Genomic DNA, 21,634 nt, shown 5'->3' with positions numbered 1-21,634 from the left:
TTCAAAATCATGTAAAATCAAGCTTTTGTCCCTGCGGTTGCGGCAATATATCCCAGCGGGTCATCACAGGGCAGCCCAAGGCGGGGACGAGAGGCGCTAGCCACCTGCTAGCTAGCCAGCTAACAGGCATTCAGTGTTTCACTCGGCTAAGCTAGTCTGAGGCGTCACACCCTCACTTGCAAATTAAGACAACACCAAACTGTTCTATTAATTGTGTCTTCCGTGGAAGATGCACTTTCCGAATGTGGTTATAGCTACCTAGCTATCTAGCTAACAGCATGCTGTAGTTGTAGAAATGAGCCGCGTAACAATAATTAAGCAACTTGCATTGCGCCAGATAACCATTGATGCAAAAAAAAGATGGTCAAGGTCTTATATTGTGTGGGAGCAGAAACAAGTACATGTCGTGTAGCCTCACCCACAAAAATCTCTAAACCTAAAAAGCAGTGATTCAGGAGATGCGAGCCTCTGCCTTGTTTTTGGACCTACAAACGCCCGCATTTTTATGTTGGTCATGCGGTGATACTTGGAGAGTAATAAATATTTTTTTGCACTGGTACGTAGTGCAAAATTTTGAATTTGCTGAAATCTCAGGTGATTTTTTTTTTCTTCAATTTCTCACAAATTGGACGTCAGACTTTCCACTATCACAGACCATTGGACAAAAATTTCAAAAAAATTTAAGCGGACTCACTAACAAAAAAAAAAAATTAAAGTATCTATCATGTAAAGATTTTCCCATCACAGAGTGGAGGAGCTGCTCTTGAAGTCTTCAAGGAGGATGGCCGCATACGTCACACTGGGGGGCGTGCACAAAATGGACTCAGAGATGGGCGAATTGGGAGAGGGGTCTGAGAAATCCCGGAAAGGAAAGGGTGGCATGAGTGCCAGGCGATCTCCCGCCACCACTCTGTCTTCCTCCTCCTCTTCCTCTTCTGACAAGAGGCCACTGTCGTACAAGTATCCCTGGAGGATAGCCGGTCTTTCCTCAACAATCGTGTCGGTGACATCATTGGTAAATTTAGCCAGCGCCTCCTGCTGTGCATCAACGCCACCGAGCTCACTCTCGTCCTCTTCGGCAACATTGTACAGTGGCGGATCGCGGTAGGTGCAAGCGAGCGGCTTGATGACAGCCATCTGATTAGATGCCAACATCTGATTGGACGGCGCCTCCTGCCTCCCGACGTGCACCGACAGTCGATGCCAGACATGTTCACCTTTGGGAGGACACCACGAACCTCCGGTAGACCAGGAAGAAGACTTGCTGTTAGAACTAGAACAAAAACAGAAACAGCGGGTTAATAACAGCTGAAAGTTTGTACCCCTTAATGACAACATAGGTGAAATCTGGGTAACTTTGTTAGAAATTAAAAAATCGAAGTGTAGGAACAATGGAAGTGTGCATGCATTGTTGCCAGATCTATAGCTGTGTCCAAATTTACAGGCTGGGTACTCCGAAGGCCTTATTTTCAACTTGACTTCACTTCTGGCGCAACTTGATCGCACGCTCGGTACATATTCACATTAAGCCTGTACAAATTCGCCACGCTTCATTCGGTCCTCGGAGGCTACATGAGGAGGAGCTTTTGAAAGCATCAAAGGACCCAGCCTGCGAAATGTCTTTCTAAAATTTGGAAACCATGGGCGATCGAGTCGCGTCGGAAGTGACATCATGTGGGCAAAAAATGCGGCTGAAAATGTGGCACAGTCAATAAGAGTATTTTGGTCTGACTCCTCTGTAAACTGGGTGCACTGTAGGTCCAATTTTGACCACTAGATGGCGGCACACTGATTTAGCTGTAATCCTGCTTTTTACTCCTCGAGAAAGTGACGTCTGTAAATTAATTTTATAATGTATAGTACCAGTCAAAAGTTTGAAAACCCACTCTAATTCAGTGTTTTTTCATTATTCAAATATTACCTAAATTGTAGATTAATACTTAATTAATACTTAAATAAATATTGATGGAATTATTCTGTAAAAAAAAAAAGAAAAAAGTTAATCGAAACAAAATATGTTTAAAAATTTAGATTCTTCAAAGTAGGCACCCTGTGCACGGATAACAGATTTGCACATCTTGATATTGTCTCAGTCAGTTTTACTATGTGGATGATGCTTTACGACCCGCAATGACTTTCATTTCAAAGCTGTGCATTATTCAACGTTAATAGCTCGGATTTCTTGGACCATTTGAAGTTGAAGGAGTTTCCAAACTTTTGGCACTGTATATCTTTGAAGATGATCACTGTACAGTGCCCTCCATAATTATTATCACTCATAAAAATAAAGACCTTGCAGTCGAGTTAGCCCCTTTTACACTGTCCATAAGAGACGATGTTTTAGAGGTGTGACGTTTACCACCTGGCTCTACTGTCATGCCAATTTTCTGGACAGGCAGAATGAAAGCGCACTATTCGTTCCGCACACTCATTTTAATTTAGCATGGAGGTCAGAGGTAGATGACTGTAAGTGTGACTACAGTCTGTCAGATGTCAGCTCCAGAGAGCAACCCACTACGCTTAGAGAGACTCAATTAAGTGATGAGAGCATGAGGGAAATGCTTTTTGCCGACAGTAGCTCTTGCTCATGGTATAAATGACATTGTCAACTTTGGTTTTCCATTGAAATGAATTTTACTTCTATTAATCTGTTCCAGACTTCCCCTTAAAAAATATCTATATTTTTTTTTAAAGAGGGGAAATAGCGCGCTGTATTATTGTACTAATTAAAAACATAGAATGACAATGAAATGCAATTAAACAATTTTTGTCACACTCCATGAATTGAATGGCTACAGTGTGGAAAAAGACGGTCAGACAGATGTACTGTCTTTGGTGAAACCCTATGAATCAAATAAGGCTGAATATCGCCATCTATTGTTCAAATAGACATATAGCTGTTACCGTTCACATGATCCGTCTCTTCAGTTTGACATCCATTTTCCTCCTGCGACCACATCCAGGTAAATTCGCTATATTCCTGCAGATTTTAAATTTCGGAATATGTGGAATATGTGCAACTGCACTCACACGAACATTAAGTTGTTTGGATTTCAACTTTAACGTGATTGACTGCAAAGACGACTCTCTACTGTGTTACCAAACAGCCAACCTTGGAATAGGCGGACCGACTCCTTACAAGTCAGAAGACACCTGTGATGCCAATTAGAGCACACAACTTGATTGAAGGCGACCCGAGGGTCAAATTATTTTCACTGTTTTCTCGGTGATACTTTAAAATAACTGTTGAACCCGCATTGGAAAGCATTTATTATGATTATTGTCATTATTTTTCTTTCTTGAATTATTGTTTTCTTTCATGAACAGAGGAGGAAAAACAATTTTGGTAAATAGAAATAAGAATGAGTTTGAAACAGTCAGCATCATTAAGCTGTCCGAACTCAAAGCATTTATTTTTAATTTTTTTGCAGACTCAAAGTAAAAAGAGAAAAAAAAAATCTAAAGGGAAAAAAAAAAAAATCTACCGAGTGATTTAACTTGTAAAACTTATGTTAAAATAAGTCGGGGCATACGCAAGTTGGTTTCACTGGATGTCACAACAGACACTTGTGCTGATCTAATCATCTGATTCCAGGAACCAACATCAGCGGTGTAAACACTCTCAGACATTGTGGCTGGAAAATCAGTTTTCCGGAGACTCAATCAAAACACTCACTCACCTGCCGCTCTTCTTCCGCTTGAACACATCCAGCAGGCCTCCGCCCGCCCGGCACGTGGCCTTGCCGTCGCCCACATGCATGCGCACCGTGTCCGACGTGGTGAAGGCGCTGCGCACGTTACGCTCGGGCTTGGCGATGATGACGTACATCTTGGGTGCGAACATGCAGCCCAGCGCCACAGTGACGCTGAGGCTGACGGAGAAGGACGTGGTGATGGTCTTGTAGTCGGAGCCGAAGTAGATGGGCACGAAGGCCAGCCAGATGATGCAGGTGGTGTACATGGTGAAGGCCACGTATTTGGCCTCGTTGAAGTTGGCGGGCACGTTGCGCGTCTTGAAGGCGAAGTAGGTGCAGCTGAGGATGAGCAGGCCATTGTAGCCCAGCGGCGCCACGACGCCAAGGGTGCTGGTGTTGCAGACCAGGAAGACCTCGCGGGGGCTAGGATGGGACAAAAAACATTTTGCTTACCGGAATATTTATATTTTGTACAAAGAAAAAGCCAGGCTATTGGTATCAGAAACGTTCAACGTCATAGCTTCATTCTGGACTTTCTGTAAAAAAAAAAAAAGAAATGTTGGAATATTTATTCTAATGAGGAAAAAATAGCACTTAATCAAACCTTTCTTTATAAAATGACATAAATAAAATTCAAAAGTGTTTGCCGCATTGCATCAATTGCCCTTTCTGGTGTTCCCATCTTGGCAACCTAGACATCAAAAGACAGACAAACGGATGTACTATTTGTAGAAACAGCTCTTGTGCCCTCAGCATATCAGTCCAGCGCTAATAGTTGTTCTTCGCGGAGGACAAAGAATGTACTGTAAGACTGACTACAGTTTTTTTTGTTGGTGTTCATGTGTTGCTGCACGGTTTGTGTTCAACTGGTTACTGTAAGGTTTATAGCACATAAGGAGTGTCAAACTCATTTTAGTCGCAAGCCACGTTGTAGTTTTGGTTTTCTTCTGAGGGACTTTATGACTGTGAAACAATAAATGTTTACTCCCCTTATTATATTATTACATATATACGTAACAATTCAATGGATAACTAGTTTTGAGATCAGAAGTCTAAAATGATCGTTTGCTCAACTTTTGTTCAAGTAACTGTAAAAAGGAGTTTGGTCACAAATAAATGCTTTCAATATCTCAACGTTATTAGGTATCACATATGATAACTAAAAAGGTTGGGATAGATTTTAGCAAGACTCATGGAAGTTGACACATGATTTGGTTTCACGGGCCACATAAAAAGATGTTGTGACTGAACGGCTAAGCAATTTTGAACAAAAGGTGTCGCTGTCTTTGTTTTATAGTTTAACAATAAACCAGGTGGGATTGGCAATAAAGAGCCTGATGCCTCTTTTTTTTAAGTAAGTCAAGTCACTCGAAGCTCAAGTGCTACACGTTTGAAATAAATCCCAAACTATTCCAACCTTGGGTGGGAGCGTATGGGCTCGGGCGGCTCCACGACCACCAGCGCCACCTCAAGGGCCAACTGCACGCCGACCAGTGCAGAAGCGATGGCTACCTGCGCCCACGCGCCCATGAAGCGCGGTTTGCGGGTGCAGATCTTCTTCTTGCCGCCCGCCAGGATGCGGGCGATGCGGTTGGTCTTAGTGACTAGCGCCGAGTAGCACATAGCGGGCGAGAGGCCGACCAGGAACCTCTGCAGATAACAGGAAGCCACGGTGGGCCGGGCCATGAGCGTGAAGGGGCAGAGATAGCCCAGAAAGATGCCCGCCAGGATGATGTAGCACAGCTCCCGGCTGGACGACTTGACCACGGGCGTGTCGCGGTACAGCACGAATGTGAGGGTCACAAAGGACGTCGCCAGGACGCCCAGGCAGGAGAAGACCACCTGGATGACGGATTCAGGGCTGCTCCACTCTAGATAACGCAGGGGGATGGGCTGGCAGCCTGGAGGAAGAAAAGTACAAGCAGTCAAAATGGGGGTGACGGTGAGGCACAGTACGGACCAAATACGACATGTTTTCCTCTTTAATCCGGTATTTATTTATTTATTTATTTTAAACGTTTTAAAGCAAGGTCAGGATCTCACACGACAGGACTCCATACATTTTTTTTTTTTAAATAAATTCAGGTGTGCACTCAAAGTCAATTTTCAAATTTCCACTGATTTGCACTAAACTACTGATAAATGGACTGAAGTGTGCAGACATTTGTCAGAAAGAAGAAATATTTAAGATTTATTTTTATTTTTAATCAACAAATTCACTGGTCGCACATGTGTGAGTCGCTGAAAATTTGACTTACATTGTCTCAAATTCGTGACACAAAATGTCAGACAGCATTTGGGTGAAGTCCGCCAGGATTGAGATGCGGACTGAGCAGGTGTAAGTTTAAATCAACTTTCTGCCACCAAAATGCAACTGACAACAAGTGTTTTAGAAATTAAATGGACGAAAGGATTGTTTTGGGTGCTTAATCACTTCGCATCTCCTCTTTAGCAGGTCAAATGAATAACTTTTTGATTCAGGTCTAGAAACTAACTCTCAAGTCTAAAACTGACTCCTCCCTGGTCTGTTCGGGTCCGAAACCGAGCTGCAGCTGGTTGAAGATATTTTGAGGGAGCCCAACCAGAAGATCACGATAATAATCAAGTCTACTGGAGATAAAAGCGTGGACAGGCTTTCCTGGTCAAAGGCTGTTTTAGTGATTGATATGCCCACCAAGATTTCTGACTTGGTCTTTAGCATTTAAACCTTCAAAGACTTTGAGTCTAATGCTGGTTTCTCATTGAGCTGCAAATACTTGCGAATGCTTGCGAATTGGGGGTTTTTATCAGAGTTCAAAGAAGTATGCAAAAGGTTGCAAAAATGTCCGCAGATTGTTTTTAATTTGTCACAAACGAATTCTCTTGTTTTTATTGGTTCAAAAGTTCTCGCGGCCAAAAAAAAAAATGTCTGAACATTTTTGCAACCTTTGACAAATCCGACAAAAACACAAAATTCGCTCTGTTCGCTCGCATTCGCAGCTCAGTGATCCTATTTTTGTTGCTTGCAAAAACTAAGACCTCCGTTTTGTTTCAGTTCAGTTGAAGGAAATATGCGTTCATCAAGTTATTAATTTGTTTTAGCTAGTAACACAACAACTTAATTGAACTGGTGTCATTTGGGAACACTGATAGATTTAGCTGCGCGGCATCTGCATAGCCATAAAAGCCAACATCTATGTTCTGAAGAATTTGACCTAAGGGTAGTATATACAGAAAAAAAAAGGAACAAAGGGGTCCAAGGGCTGACCTACGCACGTTGTTTATTATTTATTTATTTATTTTTTTTTATCTTAAAACAGTTTTTTCCATTTCAGTTTTTTTTTTTTTTTTTTTGTAAATTAGTGTTAACCACAATAACGTTATTTAAAATTTAAATTGTGTGAACAGATGATGCTAAATGTTTGCACTTGGCATTTTCTGACAACTGGACAAGCAGTGGCATATAGGTTGGAAAGTGTCTTGTCCTTGAAGTGCACATCGACGACCTTTGAAAGTGGGCCAGAGTGGCAGGAAGATTAAATGTGAAAGTAGGTCTCAACATGATGAATCAATGGCCTCTCTGGTGTCATGGGAAAGCATTGGAAATAGCACACATGAGAAGTAGGCGATTTAAAAAAAAAAAAAAAGAAGAAATTGAACTGGGAAGTTTTGCAAGTACACGTTTCATCTATGGACTTGTATATGAATGCAACAATGTCGCTTAATCACCGTCAGGAGAAGTGAAACCTCGGCGGCCATCTTATGTAGCCACTTGCTAAGCACGCCTAACTTGAACAAATTAATTTCTCCGCCGCGTTGTCACATTTATTTCCCCTCTCTTCGGCAAAAATGACACCGTGTATGGCTTATGGTTGTACCAATAAGTCGGGGAGAATCGCTACGTGTGCATTTCATCAGTAAGAATGCACTTTTACATTTTCTCTAACGAGGTGTGTCGCTGAGTGCAACTCTAAGATTTGTCTGCATCTTGTTGTCAGTATCATCAATAATCAAATGAAAGCAAAGCCCATCAGGAAATATACGCTGCAAAATGCAAACCTAATCCTTCATTCTAAGTGACAATTCAGGATACTGAGAGATAATGTATTCGCTCGGTCAATGCAAACAGTGAAGCTTGTTCTTTGAGGAGGTCTCATTACTCCAGATAAGGATCCCAGTGTAAAACACGCACTGATAACAGTGTTTTATTGAAAATAAAAGAACAAAGTCACAGTGGCAACATAAGATGGCTGCCTTCTACGTTCAGTCGCTCATAGTCCCTTCATATATAAAGCTGTGGTTAATCCTAACATGGCTGGTTCAGACCAAAATGGCCGACTTTCTGTTTGTTTTAAATCATGGATCCTTGAGACATTTTTTGTGACCTGTTGTGATATAACTCCACTCTTTTATGTGTGGATCAGTGAACCTTGTGTTGGGTTAAAAATATTGATTTTATCGCAGTAAATCGTTAAAATTGATCATTAATCTTTGACACCTTCATTATATGAACTGCTGGTTCACCTTAACAACATCACAATTCGTAGGCATGTCTATCATAAATAAACCCACAAAAAAATCACAATTGTGAGGATTTTTTTTTAATTACTGTAATAACTTAGCTCGACTAGGTCAACAGCTAAACCAAATGGAGATTTGGTAAACATGTATGTGACATCAATGTTAACAAAAAAAAGATACGACACAAAAATCTTAATTCCTTTGTAAATTGCTTTCCTTTAAAACCTACCTTCCAGTTCTTGGTCTGGCCACCATCCCAGCTCGCAGCCCTTGCAGGTGAACTCATCCTGGACAAACTCGTTGTCTTTGCAGGCCGTGCAGATCCAGCAGCAGCTCACCTCGCCCTTCCTGATCACCTGTTCCATAACAACAATAAAACTTTCTAACTTGTTGTATCATGAGTACACTGCAAAAATAAAAACATAACATTGCCAAATGTTTCTTTTTGGATATGAGTATTCCCTTGCTTCAAGCATTGTTTCTGCTTAAAATCTAAAAAAAAAAAAAAGGTTTTTATAACTTAATATTGATATATATATATATATATATATACATATATATATATATATATATATATATATATATATATATATATATATATATATATACATATATATATATACTCATATCGTCCTGTTCTATTGATAGATCATTTTGCTTCAAGGTAACAGCATGCCATCAAAATATTTTTTTATGTTTTATGTTTAACATAGGGCAAAATGAGTCTGGGTTTGAAGTGGAAGTCAAGAAAAAAATGTTGCCCCCTCTAGTCTAAACTTGCGTTTATGGACTAAGACTTACCCGGAATCATCACACCGGCTTACTTCCATCACAGACGCAGCTATTTCAATATTTTACTGCCACCTACTGTTGACAGAAATTGACATCAAAGAGCCCTCGACTCGCATCGCTAAAGTAACAGCTCACCTCTTTTATGGCTTTGGTCATCTGATGTTAGCAGTACGAGCCCAAGGATTTTCTGACTTCAATTTCAGTCTACAGCAGTGCCGCATTAGTGTGTTTTTATGAAATACAAACACTACTAGAAACTGAATTTTTTTTCTGTGCTTTTGGGGAGTTTTTGTTGTGTTGATGATCCCGACTAAGACGGTGAAAGCGGGTATTACCTTGATCTCCCCCTTGGAGCAGGGCTCACTGCACACCGAGCGCACTGATCCACTGCGGTTGGTCATCATGGTGTCATCGTCAATGCTGAGCTCGCCCTCGTGCCACGAGCCTATGTTGACGTAATCGTACATGCCAGGACGTATGCTCTGAAAGTTCATGATTTCGTACCTGGAAGGTTGATGGTGTGGCAAGACAAGTAATCCATTCAGTTTATTGCGCCGTTTCTTGATGAAGTAATAATGTTCTGCTTCTTTTATTTTTGCGTAAGGGCAGAAAGGGTGTATGACTTGGCTACCAGAGGGGAATATTATATAGAAAGAAGACACTGCTGCTCAGTAAGATTCAGTAATTTTAGTCATTTTAGAATAAGAAAATCTTCCTGTGAGTATTTTTATATTTTCTGTATGTGTGTTGCTGCACCACTTGTGTTCAAGTATCCATTGCTTAAAGGCACGGTTGGAACAGTTTGGGATTTGTTCATTAGTTTTCATTTTGTGTTGACTTTTTTTTCTTTAAATTCAGTTAATTTTAATTGAATATGTTCAAAGCAGGTTTGTTAGTTTTTTTTTTAATTTTTGTTATTTTTTTAAATACTTTCTTTTATTTTAGTTTTGATAAATTTTAGTATGAGAGTTTTCAGTTGTTTTGTTTTTTGAGCGCTCTCTGTTCAACATACACGTGCCATTTCTTGAACCCATTTCTTTAAACCAACAGTGCTATCTAAAGGAGACAAAAAATATAACAACTGGTTCATAAAGCATCTTGAAGCTTCATTTTCCCATCAATATTGTGTAAGATAAGGGCATTCTGATTATGATTTACATTCAGTATACATTACGTAAACATTAAGAATGCTATTACTGTTTGTTTTTATTAAGTAAACCACAGTAATTATGCTATTTTGGGAATGAAAAAACACTACAGTTTTTGTTGATATTGTAGTAGGTAATTATAGGATTATAGGAATGAAAATGTTAGCAGGTGACTGTCATTAAAATGTAAGTAAGCCAATATGAGTGTACCGCACCTGCCAGGCGAGTCCCCATTGTGGTCGAAGCGGACGTCCTCGCCCGAGACACCGGCAAAGGAGGTCCTGAGTAGGAAATCCAGCAGACGGCTGCCGTCCACGGGCCTCATGGCGTCACACAAGCCGGCAGCTTCCGTGCATAGGCTGGCGTGCATGTCATGCAGGCCATGCGCCATGGCGTAGATGGCGTTCACCACGAAACCCATCTTGCTGTCCTGCACGTAGTTGTCCTCCAGGCGCTCGGAGCCTGTTCAAAAATAGAAAGATTTTTGGCTAATATTTTAAAAATTATTTCACCTGGACTTTTTTGAGGGGGGGGTTAATGTTTACGTGTATTTTTGTTTTTGTTATTTGTGTATTTTGCATCTTAGATTTAATATGCCTTTTTCTAAATACTTTTAGAATTTTTTTGTATGTTTGACCTAATAATTTTCATTTTTCATCTATTAGTGTTTTCTGTTATTTGTGCATTTTATGTATAATATTGTTGCATAATTTATCTCTTAATTTAATCATTCAGCAATTTTTTTGCGCATATATTTCATCCATTTGTTTTTATTCCTGTCCACTATATTGTACACTTTGCATTCATTTAATTTAGTGTTTTTCCCTAATATTTCCATATTTTATATTTAATATGCTTGTGTTTTCATTCAATACTGTAATATGTATGCATGTAATATGTATGTTTTTTTTTTTTTTAATATTTCTTTAATGTCACCCAGGCACTGTTTCACCTCGTTATTTAAAAAAAATTGTAATTCTATTGTAAAATGTTTGTATTTTTTTCCAATATGTATATGATGCTATTTTTCATACTTTTGTATTTCCGTAGATTTTTCTTTTTACAATTTTATCAAATTATAATTTTCTTCCATTTGGCATTAGTAAAAAAAAAACGTATGCTTTGTTAACTTTTTTCAAATATTTGTGTTTGTATTTGCCATTCAAAATTTGTGTATTTCTCATCTAATATTTTTGGTTTTTGTTCCCACTGACAAAAATGTTTTTTACCAACTATTTTTTACTATTTGTGAATATTTTTGTTGTAATATTTATGCTAATATGTTGAGCGTCAATATCAACTTCTATCGAGCCAAGAGCAACAAACTCTTGTTTGATTAATTAGTAATTAATGGAATTTATCCTGTGGCAGTTTTACTGTGTCCTTTATTTATAGTAGAATGGATATACAGCAAGCCATGTGGTCACCTGAGCAGTTCCTGACGTAGTTCCTATTTTCGTGCGGGTGCCCGGGCAGGCGGCACTGGAAGCGATGCTGCCAAAATTCCGGGAACCACGGGTTGCGCATGTTGGTGTCCAGTTTGAGCTTCAGGAAGTAGTCATCGAAGGAAGAAACCTCCTCCGACTGCAGCTTTACCGTGATGCCACCCAGCGCCTCCTCCTCATAGCCTTCCACCACCTCCATGCGGTCTGCCCAGCCGTCACTGTTAATGACACGCCATGTAGTAATACTGTTACTCTTATGTTTATGTGACAGAAAATGTTACTTATGCACAATGTATTTGGCAAGACAAAGAATAAGAACAGATGACTTCAAATGGATTGAATTAATCACAGAAGACGCAATACGTAAGCAGCCAAGATATTGCGATACCATGATGTTATCACAGGATACGACGATAGAGAACATTGTGGAACTGATGGATATTATCTTATCTTAAACCGTGATTCATGATACCATGATAGGATATCATGTTACTAGAGCTCAAATTAACACCAAAAATCCTAATTTACAATTTTTGGGTGAACGACTTTAAGTGCCTAACACTGTATGATAGCGTGGATGCTAATGGACGCACCCATTTTAGGTACGGAAGATAATACGTTTTTTAAGAACGGACGGACTAAACAAGGATGGAAGTGAATTTTCGTTCGTCCCTGTAATCGTCCCGAACCGGATCAAGTATCGCTGGTATAGATTTTAAATATTTGCACTCTCAGCAGAATGAAATCTTGTAACGCTGTTGCGTATACTGGCCCTTTAACTGCGAGTTCAACTGAGAAAGAGACTGTGAGAGAGAGAGAGAGAGAGACAGAGAGAGAGAGATGGAGGGAGGGAGAGAGCAAGCAAGGCAAAAACAAGGAAGCAATACGTGCGGCTGTGTGAAGAAGCAACTGAGAGCCTGAATAAGCGTTTTAAGTTCTGTAACAATAGCTGCTTTCAGTGTTGTTTGGGGGTAAAAAGTGTCTCCAGGTGTTTATAATTTAGATAATACCCCATTTAATAATGTGCAGATCCGGGGATATTCATCCAAAAGGGCAAATTTTTTAAATGATTTTTTTATGGCTAAATGTAGCTATTCTGGCTTCTATACTGGCTTTTAATCTGGTGTTTTTAATAGATAATTATGATAAGTGGATGTGAATAGGAAATTGGCCTGCTAATGAGCTTTAAATATTGTTCATGAATTATGAAACCTCTGCTGTTAGCCTCTTGTCATGCACAGGTGGTCGTTTATTTTTTTTTGTTTTTGGGCGGGTGGATGGACTGGATAAATGCACGGCCAGAAGCGCTTAATGGCCTTCTGAGACTACACAGACTTGTTTGTCCTCCATGATGGTTGTGCTGCAAGACTAGAAGATAATATCGTTCTGTGGACCGGGTCAGATAGTGCTGGCAATGCTGACCAAACTCTGACATTGGTCATACAGGGACCAAATAGGCCCATACCAGGGAGTTTGGTACTCCACACAACTCCGGTCAAGCTCTTTTTTCAAGTCCTCAAATCCCAGGTAGACTCTTTAGGCGAACTCCCGTGTAGCCTTGAAGACCATGCCGAGGGTGTTGCTCCAGTGTTTCACACCCAGGACGAAAACCAAACTGTTCTTCCTGGATGGGAGATTCGCCTTGCCAATGAAGCCCCCTCTCCAGCACCCCTGAATAGATTTTACCAGGGAGACTCAGGAGTGTGATGCCCGTGTAAACACAACCTCTGGTCTCCCCTTTTGAAAAGGGTGACCACCACTCCAGTTTCTCAATCCAAAGGCACTATCCCCGATGTCCCCGCAATATTGTAGAGGCGTGTCAGCCAGGACAGTCCCAAAACATCCAGAGCCCTAAGGAACTCCCCCCCCGGCACTGCTACCGAGGAGCTTCTTGAGCATATTGGTGACTTCAACCACAGAGATGGGGGAACCAACCCACCTCAAAGTCTCCAGAATAGGCTTCCTCAAAGGAAGGCATCTCAGTGGAATTCGGCCACCACACAGCTCTCTTTGCACCGACCCCAATAGCCCCTCCCACAGGTGGGGAGCCAATGGAAAAGGGGAGCCATGTTTGTTTTGGGCACCATGGGTGCAGGCCCTGCCACCAGGCGCTCGCTATTGATCCCCACCTCTAGGCCTGGCTCCAGAGGGGCCCTCAATGACCTGCGTCTGGGAAAGGGAAAACCTAATTGACTATTTGATACATCATAAGGGTATTTTCACTCGTGTTTTGTTTGATCCCTCACAAAGGATTTGTTTGCCATGGGTGTCAAGGGCGTTGTTGGAGTCGGGTCACCGTGGAAATGAGAAGTAGTTAGTAAATCAACCTTTAAAAGCCAAACTTACTCCAATGCGTGTTTGTTTTTTTGTGCTCAAGAAGAAAAGGGTCAAATAAAGAGTCAACAACTGATTAGAGTTCCGATATTTAGTTTCTTCAATTTCTGGAGTTCAGGAAATAGTACAAAGACAGATATCTGGGCGGCTTTTTCTTAATCTCACGAGAAACTGCACTCGGGCGAGCACAGTCGAAAAATGCGCGCCATCTTTCAGCCCAGCTTCAGTTTATATAGAAGTTTTTTTATGTCAAGGGTAATGTAGGTTGAATCGGTTGAATCGGGTTAGGGTTAGGGTTAGGGTTAGGGCTCCCTCCCACGGCACGGGTCCACGTCCAAGGGAAGGTCTTCCCCAGGTTAGTCATCGTCTGGATAGTTGATGATGGTCGATTCCTGTCTGGTCCCGTAGACTGGCACGCCAAGGCTGGCCTTCTCCGACGGGCCGTCCCTCCGTCTCTCTCCGCTGGCATTCTTCTGTAATCTTGTCGGTGTGAATGTGTGCGCGTGTATGTGCAAGTGTAGGTGCAGGTGTATGTATCTGTCTGTGTGTGTGTATGCGTATGTGCATGTGCTCCGATCTCCAATTGTTATGTCTTTCGGAATGTGTTTTTCTTTTCATAGCGTCTGTGTGAGTCCTCCAGTGCCCAATTTGGTATGTTTGCATCTTCTACAGCCAATGTGGAGAATGTGCTTCGTCGTATTTGTCCATGAAGTGCTGTGAATGTGAGGGCAGTTCATGGAAATGCTATGGGCGCAAATCTATTCTCACTACTGAGAATTTCAATAAAGTTCACACATTTCAACTAAGTACTATAAATTTAGCATCTGAGAATAATAAATAAATCAGTAAACTTCAGGCCTACAATCCCAGTCATTCTTGTGACCCGTGCTTCTAGTTTCATTTGATAAATGCTTCTCGTTTCATCAATGTTTAAAATATTCAGTAAATATGCACCTGCTAACTTTAATTATCGACATTCTGTCCCGCATGTGTTTAAAATAATGCCAGTAATCGTAATAGAAACCTTCAGCGTAAAGCCCCAGAGGCAACTTGGGCCCTTGGATCGTTGGGACACAAACACAAACCCCTCCCACCATGATAACCCCTCCCACCGTCTTCGGGCAGTATGATACCGGAATAAGACAATAGATGTCAGATATTAAAAATACACAAGGACTACTTGATGTGTTTACCAACAATGGCTCTTTATTTTATTTTATTTTATTATTTATTAATTTATTTATTTTAAACCTCATCTTTATGTCACAGACTGAATTTGAAAAAGTGGGACAGAAATTCTATTTGTGTGTAACTCTACAGTTCATTCAAGGGGCAACACAAATAAATTTCAAAAAGGATAAACGGCTGGCTTGAGATAAAAGCAAAAGCAGGACCCATTGGAGCTGGCCATCTGCTTCTCACGCCCGCCAGCACGCTCCTAATAAACTGCTTCGATTATATTGCTCATTTTGCAGGGTTTCGTGTGAAAGGCAAAGGAGCATAAATGTCGCTATCTTTCCGTTACTGACATGGCAATTTTGCACAGTACGGTATCCTATTTTAATAATGGAATGTCTTTAATTTACATTTGACTTTTTTCATCAGTCTATGCAACTGGTCAGTCCACACCTGTGGGTGTTATTTTTTACGAATAATGTAAAGTAAATGTAAAGGCCCGTTCTCTTTGTTAACATTTTCATTTGATGTTCTTCACTCTGTAAATACAATATATTATTATTATTAGTATTTATGTGAATGGTGAGCGGCACCGTGGACGACTGGTGAGCACGATGGCCTCACAATCCGAAGGTCGTGGGTTGGATTCGCTCCGGCTTTCCTGTGTGGAGTTTGCATGTTCACCCTCGTTCCTCCGGGTACTCCGGTTTCCTCCCGCAATCCAAAAACATGCATGGCAGGTTGATTGGGCACTCTAACTTGCCCCTAGGTATGAGCGTGAGCGCGGATTATTGTTCGTCTATATGTCCCCTGCGATTGGCTGGCAACCAGTTCTGGGTGTACCCTGCCTACTGCCCGAAGATTGTTGGGATAGGCTCCAGCGGCCCCCGCGACCCTTGTGAGGAGAAGCGGTACAAATAATGGATGGATGGATGTTAATGGTTGAACAAATTGAAACAATTTTTAGTTTTTTGGGGGGGTGTTCTGAGGAAGTGATGATTTTGGTGGTATGAGGATTTCGCCCAACACCATCGATATGCACACTTGCACCCATAGACACGCACAGATTTGTAGTCTCTAATTGTGAAAGAGGCTAATTATTCAGTTGTCTGTGTGCTGTGAGAAATGGGTGACAATCAGCGCCAGTGCACCTCTGGCGTTTTGATCGGTCGTGTCGCTCTACAAAACATTTTTAGCGCGAGTCACCTTCACCCACAAACACACACCGACACACGCACGCACAGACGCTTCCTAACAAATTCTCCTCAGTGGCGAAATCCTCCCAAATCATGAGACCCCAAAACCTTCATATTTGTTCAATCCTCGAATATCGTTGAAAAGAATGTATTAAAAGCAAAGGAAGGAACGGAGTTTTGCTGTTTTCTGGATCTACTACTGCATCGTCTCAGGGCTCTGTTCATCATGTGTTTAGGCGCAGGGGTCCTCCATCCTGTTCCTCGAGGGCCGGTGTCCTGCAGGTTTTCCATCTCTCCCTGCTGAAACACAGCTGATTCAAATGATCAGATAATCAGCAAGGACTGCAGAAGCTAGATAACGATCGCTCAGGTGTGTTGCACCAGGGAGAGGTGGAAAACGGGTAGGACACCGGCCCTCGAGGAACAGGATTGAAGAGACCTGGTTTTGGGCCTGTAATTATGCTGCCATGATTGATGACTCTTTGTTGTTCTGATAGTTCCATCCATGTTTTTGTCTATGTCAGCCACTACTTCAATTTGTCGGAAGTACATGCCATGGGAGGGCTTGTCTTTCCATAACAGCCCATCTGGCTCCTTACTGGGCTTCTGTTGCCTGGGGTATTAACAAAGCCGATGATCCCTGGGGGCTATCATCTTAATGTGTTTTTGAAGGTCTGCTATTCCAGTTCCACCTTTAATGTGCCTATGATGCTCACTAGTCCACACCCCCCCCCCCCCCCCCACTTTCTGTTTTGCCTACAGCCTCAGGCTGCTGGTCGTTGGTTGGAGCCGGTAAACTAGTCTGATATGAACAGTCTATTGTACGGCACATCATTTGTCACACGGCTTACATGAAATGGTCCAAAACGTCCAATATGGCTGTCTACAGGGTATGTCATTGTTTTAATAAATAAACAGCTTAAAACTTTATTTTCATAAAGTCAGAAAAAAGAACTTTACAAGCAAACTGACCTGCCAATGAGGAGGAACTCACGGGAGACTCCTCTACGCCTCATTGCCATGAGCAGACCTCGGACTGTCATTCCCTCACAGAAGCAGACCACCACTCGGGCTTTGGGAAGGCGCTGACGTAGTTTGCGTAGCAGCCTATCAAAGTGCTTCTCACCAGCGTTGCTGTAGATTTTGTCCGAAAGTGACAGGCACAATCCTTCCTGTGAGGCGAGCTCCTTGAACACCTCCATGCCGCTTTCGCCGTAGTTCCCTAAATCACAACAAAATGGTTGAAGTGCACATTTTTGTCCAGTAAATCAAAAAAATAAAATTAAACAATAAAGAGTAGGAACAGAAACTTCATTCCATTTTCATTTAGCAATCAAAAAACATAAAGTGACGTGTTATTTTGTGTATTCAAATTCAGCACACACAAAAAAATATGCCTAGAAACAACAACCAGGGATCAGAAAATGAGCATTGCATTTTGTATATGTGATTGCGCGCCTGGCTAGTTAAAATTTATGATTATTTTTTTTAAGTTTCTGTCTCGTAAAAAAAAAAAAAAAAAAAGAATCTTAGCATTCTGTGTCTCTGGCCTGCCAGCTAGCTAAAACGTTTTTATCACAATTGGATCCCAACAAGTAGCAGGTATAAAAATGGAAGCAATTCTTTTGATCTTCTTTGCTCCGTGCCTGTTAGCTAACTAAACTCTTTACTTAATCATGATGTTTCTGCCGAGCACCAATCATCAGTCAAGAGAATTTTAAGCAAACTTGTTGCTCGAGCTAGCTTGCTAAAAAGTTCACTCAATGTGTTTGCACAGGACCAGGAAACAGAATCTGAGGAATTCTTTTTATTCATGTTGCTAGCCTACTACCTAGCACAATTTTCAAATTCAATTCTGAAGTTTCGTCACTGCAAAAATGCCAGAAATGTACTCCTTGGCATGCAGCTGACTGTTAGGCTGTTTTATTCTAAATCCCTATCCCACTGAGGGGTGAACATTTGGTGACGATAGAAAATTGCTCATTGAAGTAAGGTTTTGTCAGAGTTCGTTCAAAGTTGCAAATGTTCACCAAAATGTCGTCAGGCCATACTTTTCTTGTCACAAAGGAATTTTGAACAAGTTTCTTTGTGACAAGAAAAATCGCTAAAACTGTTGGCGAACTATGGTACAATACCTGTGGAACGTTTTGCAAACATTTGCAGCATTGAACGAACCCTGACCCACTCTGACATAAACACAACATTCGCTGCCTTTGAAAACATTTGCGTTACAGAATATTGGCGGCAGCAACAAGACTGCAGGGAATAATACAAAGTAAGGGCTCCTTACCCTCGGTGTGGACGGCAGACACGTAGGTCCAGTTGTGGCGCTTGACAATGTCCAGAAGGGCCCTTGCCTGCAGGGTGTCTGAGGGCACCACCCTGAGGAAGTACTGAAACAAGCTCTTGTCGCTCAGGTCGATACTAGTGGCTGAATATGCGATCTGCGGGATGTTGAAGAGCTGCAGTAGATTCTGCACCTGGATAGCCACTGAGCTGGAGCCGGGCCCAACCACGCCCACAATTGGTTTCTTGACGGATGGTATCTCTGCTGCGTCCACTCCTTTTGTGCACCACTGAGTGTCATCGTCCTCCCGGAAGGAGATGAGCGAGTCACGTATGAACTCGATGCTCTGTTCCAGTGCCACCGACGAATGCCAGCACGAGTCTCGTATCTCGCAACCCAGTGTGATGTTGGGCAACAGCTGTGGATCGGCATTGATGCGGTCCAGCGTGTGGAACATGGCCTCCACCCGCTGGATCCCGTACTGCTCACGCACCTCTCCGCACTGCCTCTCCGCCACCTTGTCGGCCGACGGCTGGTGGTGCACGGAGAAGAGTGCGCCGATGATCACGTCGCCGTCCATCCGCGCTACCAGACGGGAGGCCGAGCTCGGGACTGCATACCTCGGTTGCTTAGACGTGACCAAGGCCTCCAGGGGGAAGACCGTCAGGCACAATGCAGGCAGGACTCTGAGGAGGCTCATGCTGGATGTTGTACTGCAGGTGCAAGATCACTGGTGCAAGATGCAGACTCAATAGATGAGAATTCACCGGTGCAGGAAATCCGTCATAACTGTAAGATACAGCATCATAGGTGAAAGATCACAGATGCAGAATGCAGGATCATCGGAGGAGGATGAAGAGTTAAAGATGAAAAATAACAAATGTAGGATACATTGTCATTGATACAGAATCACAGGTGAATGAATAATTGGTGCAGAATGAAGAACCGTAGGCGCGGGATGCAGAATCATATGTACAGAATCACCATTACATTCATAGGTACAGATCGTATTCATGGGTGCGGAATCACAGGTGCGTGATGTCAAAACATACGTGCAGGATGTAGGACATAAAAGAACATTTGCCACGCCCTTGAGGAAGTCCATCAAGCTGGCAGCCTGTGTACGAAATATGACGCTTCACATATGTATTCTCTCGAATGGAAATCCGTTACTTTGGCTGCTACTGGCAAATGGCGCAATCAAATCAGGCCAGACAGTTTCTTGCCTAAATTGGCTTTCATACACAGCAATAACTATTTATAAAAATCTTTCTGTGAGGAACATTCAGAAAGAATATGGACCAAGTTCCTACACAGAACATATTAGGTGAAAGGCAGATGTAAAAAAAATATTCCCCGTGAACAAATGTGAATCTCAGGTCTGTCTAGTTAGCAGATAAATTCAAAAGTGCATAGACAAAGAGCCTCATGCTTCTGAACCAACGGGACGCAGAGGTTGTACAGAGAAAATTGAGGGACGAATACGTCTTCCTGACGAACATACTCAAAATTGACCGTGACCATCACGAACATACAAATGTCATAACCTTGGTCTGTGAGCCACATGCTGCTTTACCAGGTCTAAAGATATGATTAGGTGATCAATACTTTACCTGCATCTCTTGTGATTCCCCTACAGGACACTTCAGTGGTGTGAGGACAGATTATAAATAGATGAATGGATATTTCTTTAAAATCTACCTGCAGCTGACGACTAACGACAGCTCAAAAGCAGACTGGAAAGTCCAACCATGATACAGAGGAGAGTGACTCACTCTCTCTTCATCATCTTCTTATGCTGCTCGTCGCTAAATCTTGAAAGCGGGTCACACGATCCTGCGATGTCCTGAATCTGACAAAACAAAAAGCGCAATGGCATATTGGAAACTGGGCAAACAGGGTGAAAATTTGAAATTAATGTTTGGTGAGGTTTTCAGAAGACCATATTGTCAAACTTGACGTGATTTATATATGATGTCACACTAAAACACACGTATGGTGTTTCACTGCCATTGTGTGGACAGTTTTTGCTACTGCAACTCTAAGATCACAATTGCAAGGAACATTAGGAAAAAATTACTTTGTAATATTTGTACACAAATAGTTGGGTCTCTGGAGTCACCCAAGAAGCGTAAAATTATACTGCCTATTTCTGAAAATGTGTTTGTAAGCGAACCCTTCTGCACGTCCATCCTATCATGATGTAATACAAATGTGAGTCAATTTAACCCTTCTAAAAAAATCTGAAGATAATTTTGTTGGGCTTGCTGGTGTCACAAGCTCACAGCAGACCAGCAAAGCATGCCGGTCTTCCTGTGCGCTGTTGGCTCGGTTAGTAGCGCAGGTTGCCCAGTGAATGAAGGTTTGGCTGTTCGAAACTTGGCTGTTTTGTTTTGCTGCAGCATGGGAACACAACAAAACCTTGTTGGGCTATGCAGTTTTTCTGTAGCAGGGAAATTAAGCAAATTTGTTTTTTTTTTATAGCTCTTACTCTCCAAAGAGTCTCAAAGGGCACACAGTTGAAAAAGATTGGTGACCGACCCCCATCCCGACCGGGCATGGAAAAGCTTAAAATCACAATTTTGGGAAAAATCCAAGTTCTATAATAATAATAAAAATAAAATGAGGGGGGGGCACACAAGATGGGCCCATATATGTCTAAATATTCAAGAAAAAAAATATTAAAGATGGCAGACATATCAGGCTTGGCAAAAAAAAATAATCCATGTTGGTATTTTATTGTGGCATTTAAAAACTAAAATTAATTCAAAGTGCCGTGCTACAGGGCTACAAGGGATCTTTATAGTTGCTTGCAGCTCTTCAAAAGTTCTTACCTCATATTAAATCTTGTCTTGATGAAAATTTAATGTCAACATTAAGAAAGTACCTTATAGAGAATATGTTTAGGCCTTGGGGAAATATAATGGACAAAAACAATTATCAAGAACCACTGAGGCTAAATATGCACTTGAAACTTGGATGTTTATTTTTTTTTAGCTTTGAGCTTGTACTATATTTTTTACTTTTGCCATCCAGAGTGAAGAATGATTGTGTCATAACA

At 41.6% G+C, this 21,634-nt stretch overlaps 1 protein-coding gene across 1 annotated transcript; it reads right to left on the bottom strand.

Annotated features, from left to right (window-relative positions):
• Positions 1–462: 462 nt before the first annotated feature.
• LOC148325727 (metabotropic glutamate receptor 1-like) lies at positions 463–20,510 on the bottom strand. Its single transcript, XM_088310415.1, has 10 exons — positions 20,187–20,510; positions 18,577–19,362; positions 17,259–17,508; positions 11,563–11,798; positions 10,351–10,597; positions 9,323–9,491; positions 8,425–8,551; positions 5,113–5,596; positions 3,681–4,118; positions 463–1,273 (listed from the first exon to the last, which is right to left on the bottom strand). Exons 2-10 carry the CDS (start codon positions 19,271–19,273, stop codon positions 742–744), a joined length of 3,180 nt encoding a protein of 1,059 aa, XP_088166541.1. The 5' UTR covers positions 19,274–19,362; positions 20,187–20,510; the 3' UTR covers positions 463–741.
• Positions 20,511–21,634: the final 1,124 nt, after the last annotated feature.

This window comes from Idiotropiscis lumnitzeri, chromosome 12 (assembly GCF_059441095.1).
Source record: "Idiotropiscis lumnitzeri isolate Australia: NSW breed Sydney's pygmy pipehorse chromosome 12, RoL_Ilum_1.0, whole genome shotgun sequence".
Lineage (NCBI taxonomy): Eukaryota > Metazoa > Chordata > Actinopteri > Syngnathiformes > Syngnathidae > Idiotropiscis > Idiotropiscis lumnitzeri.
Note: the sequence above shows the minus strand (reverse complement) of the source record. Positions and strands in the feature narration are given on the sequence as shown.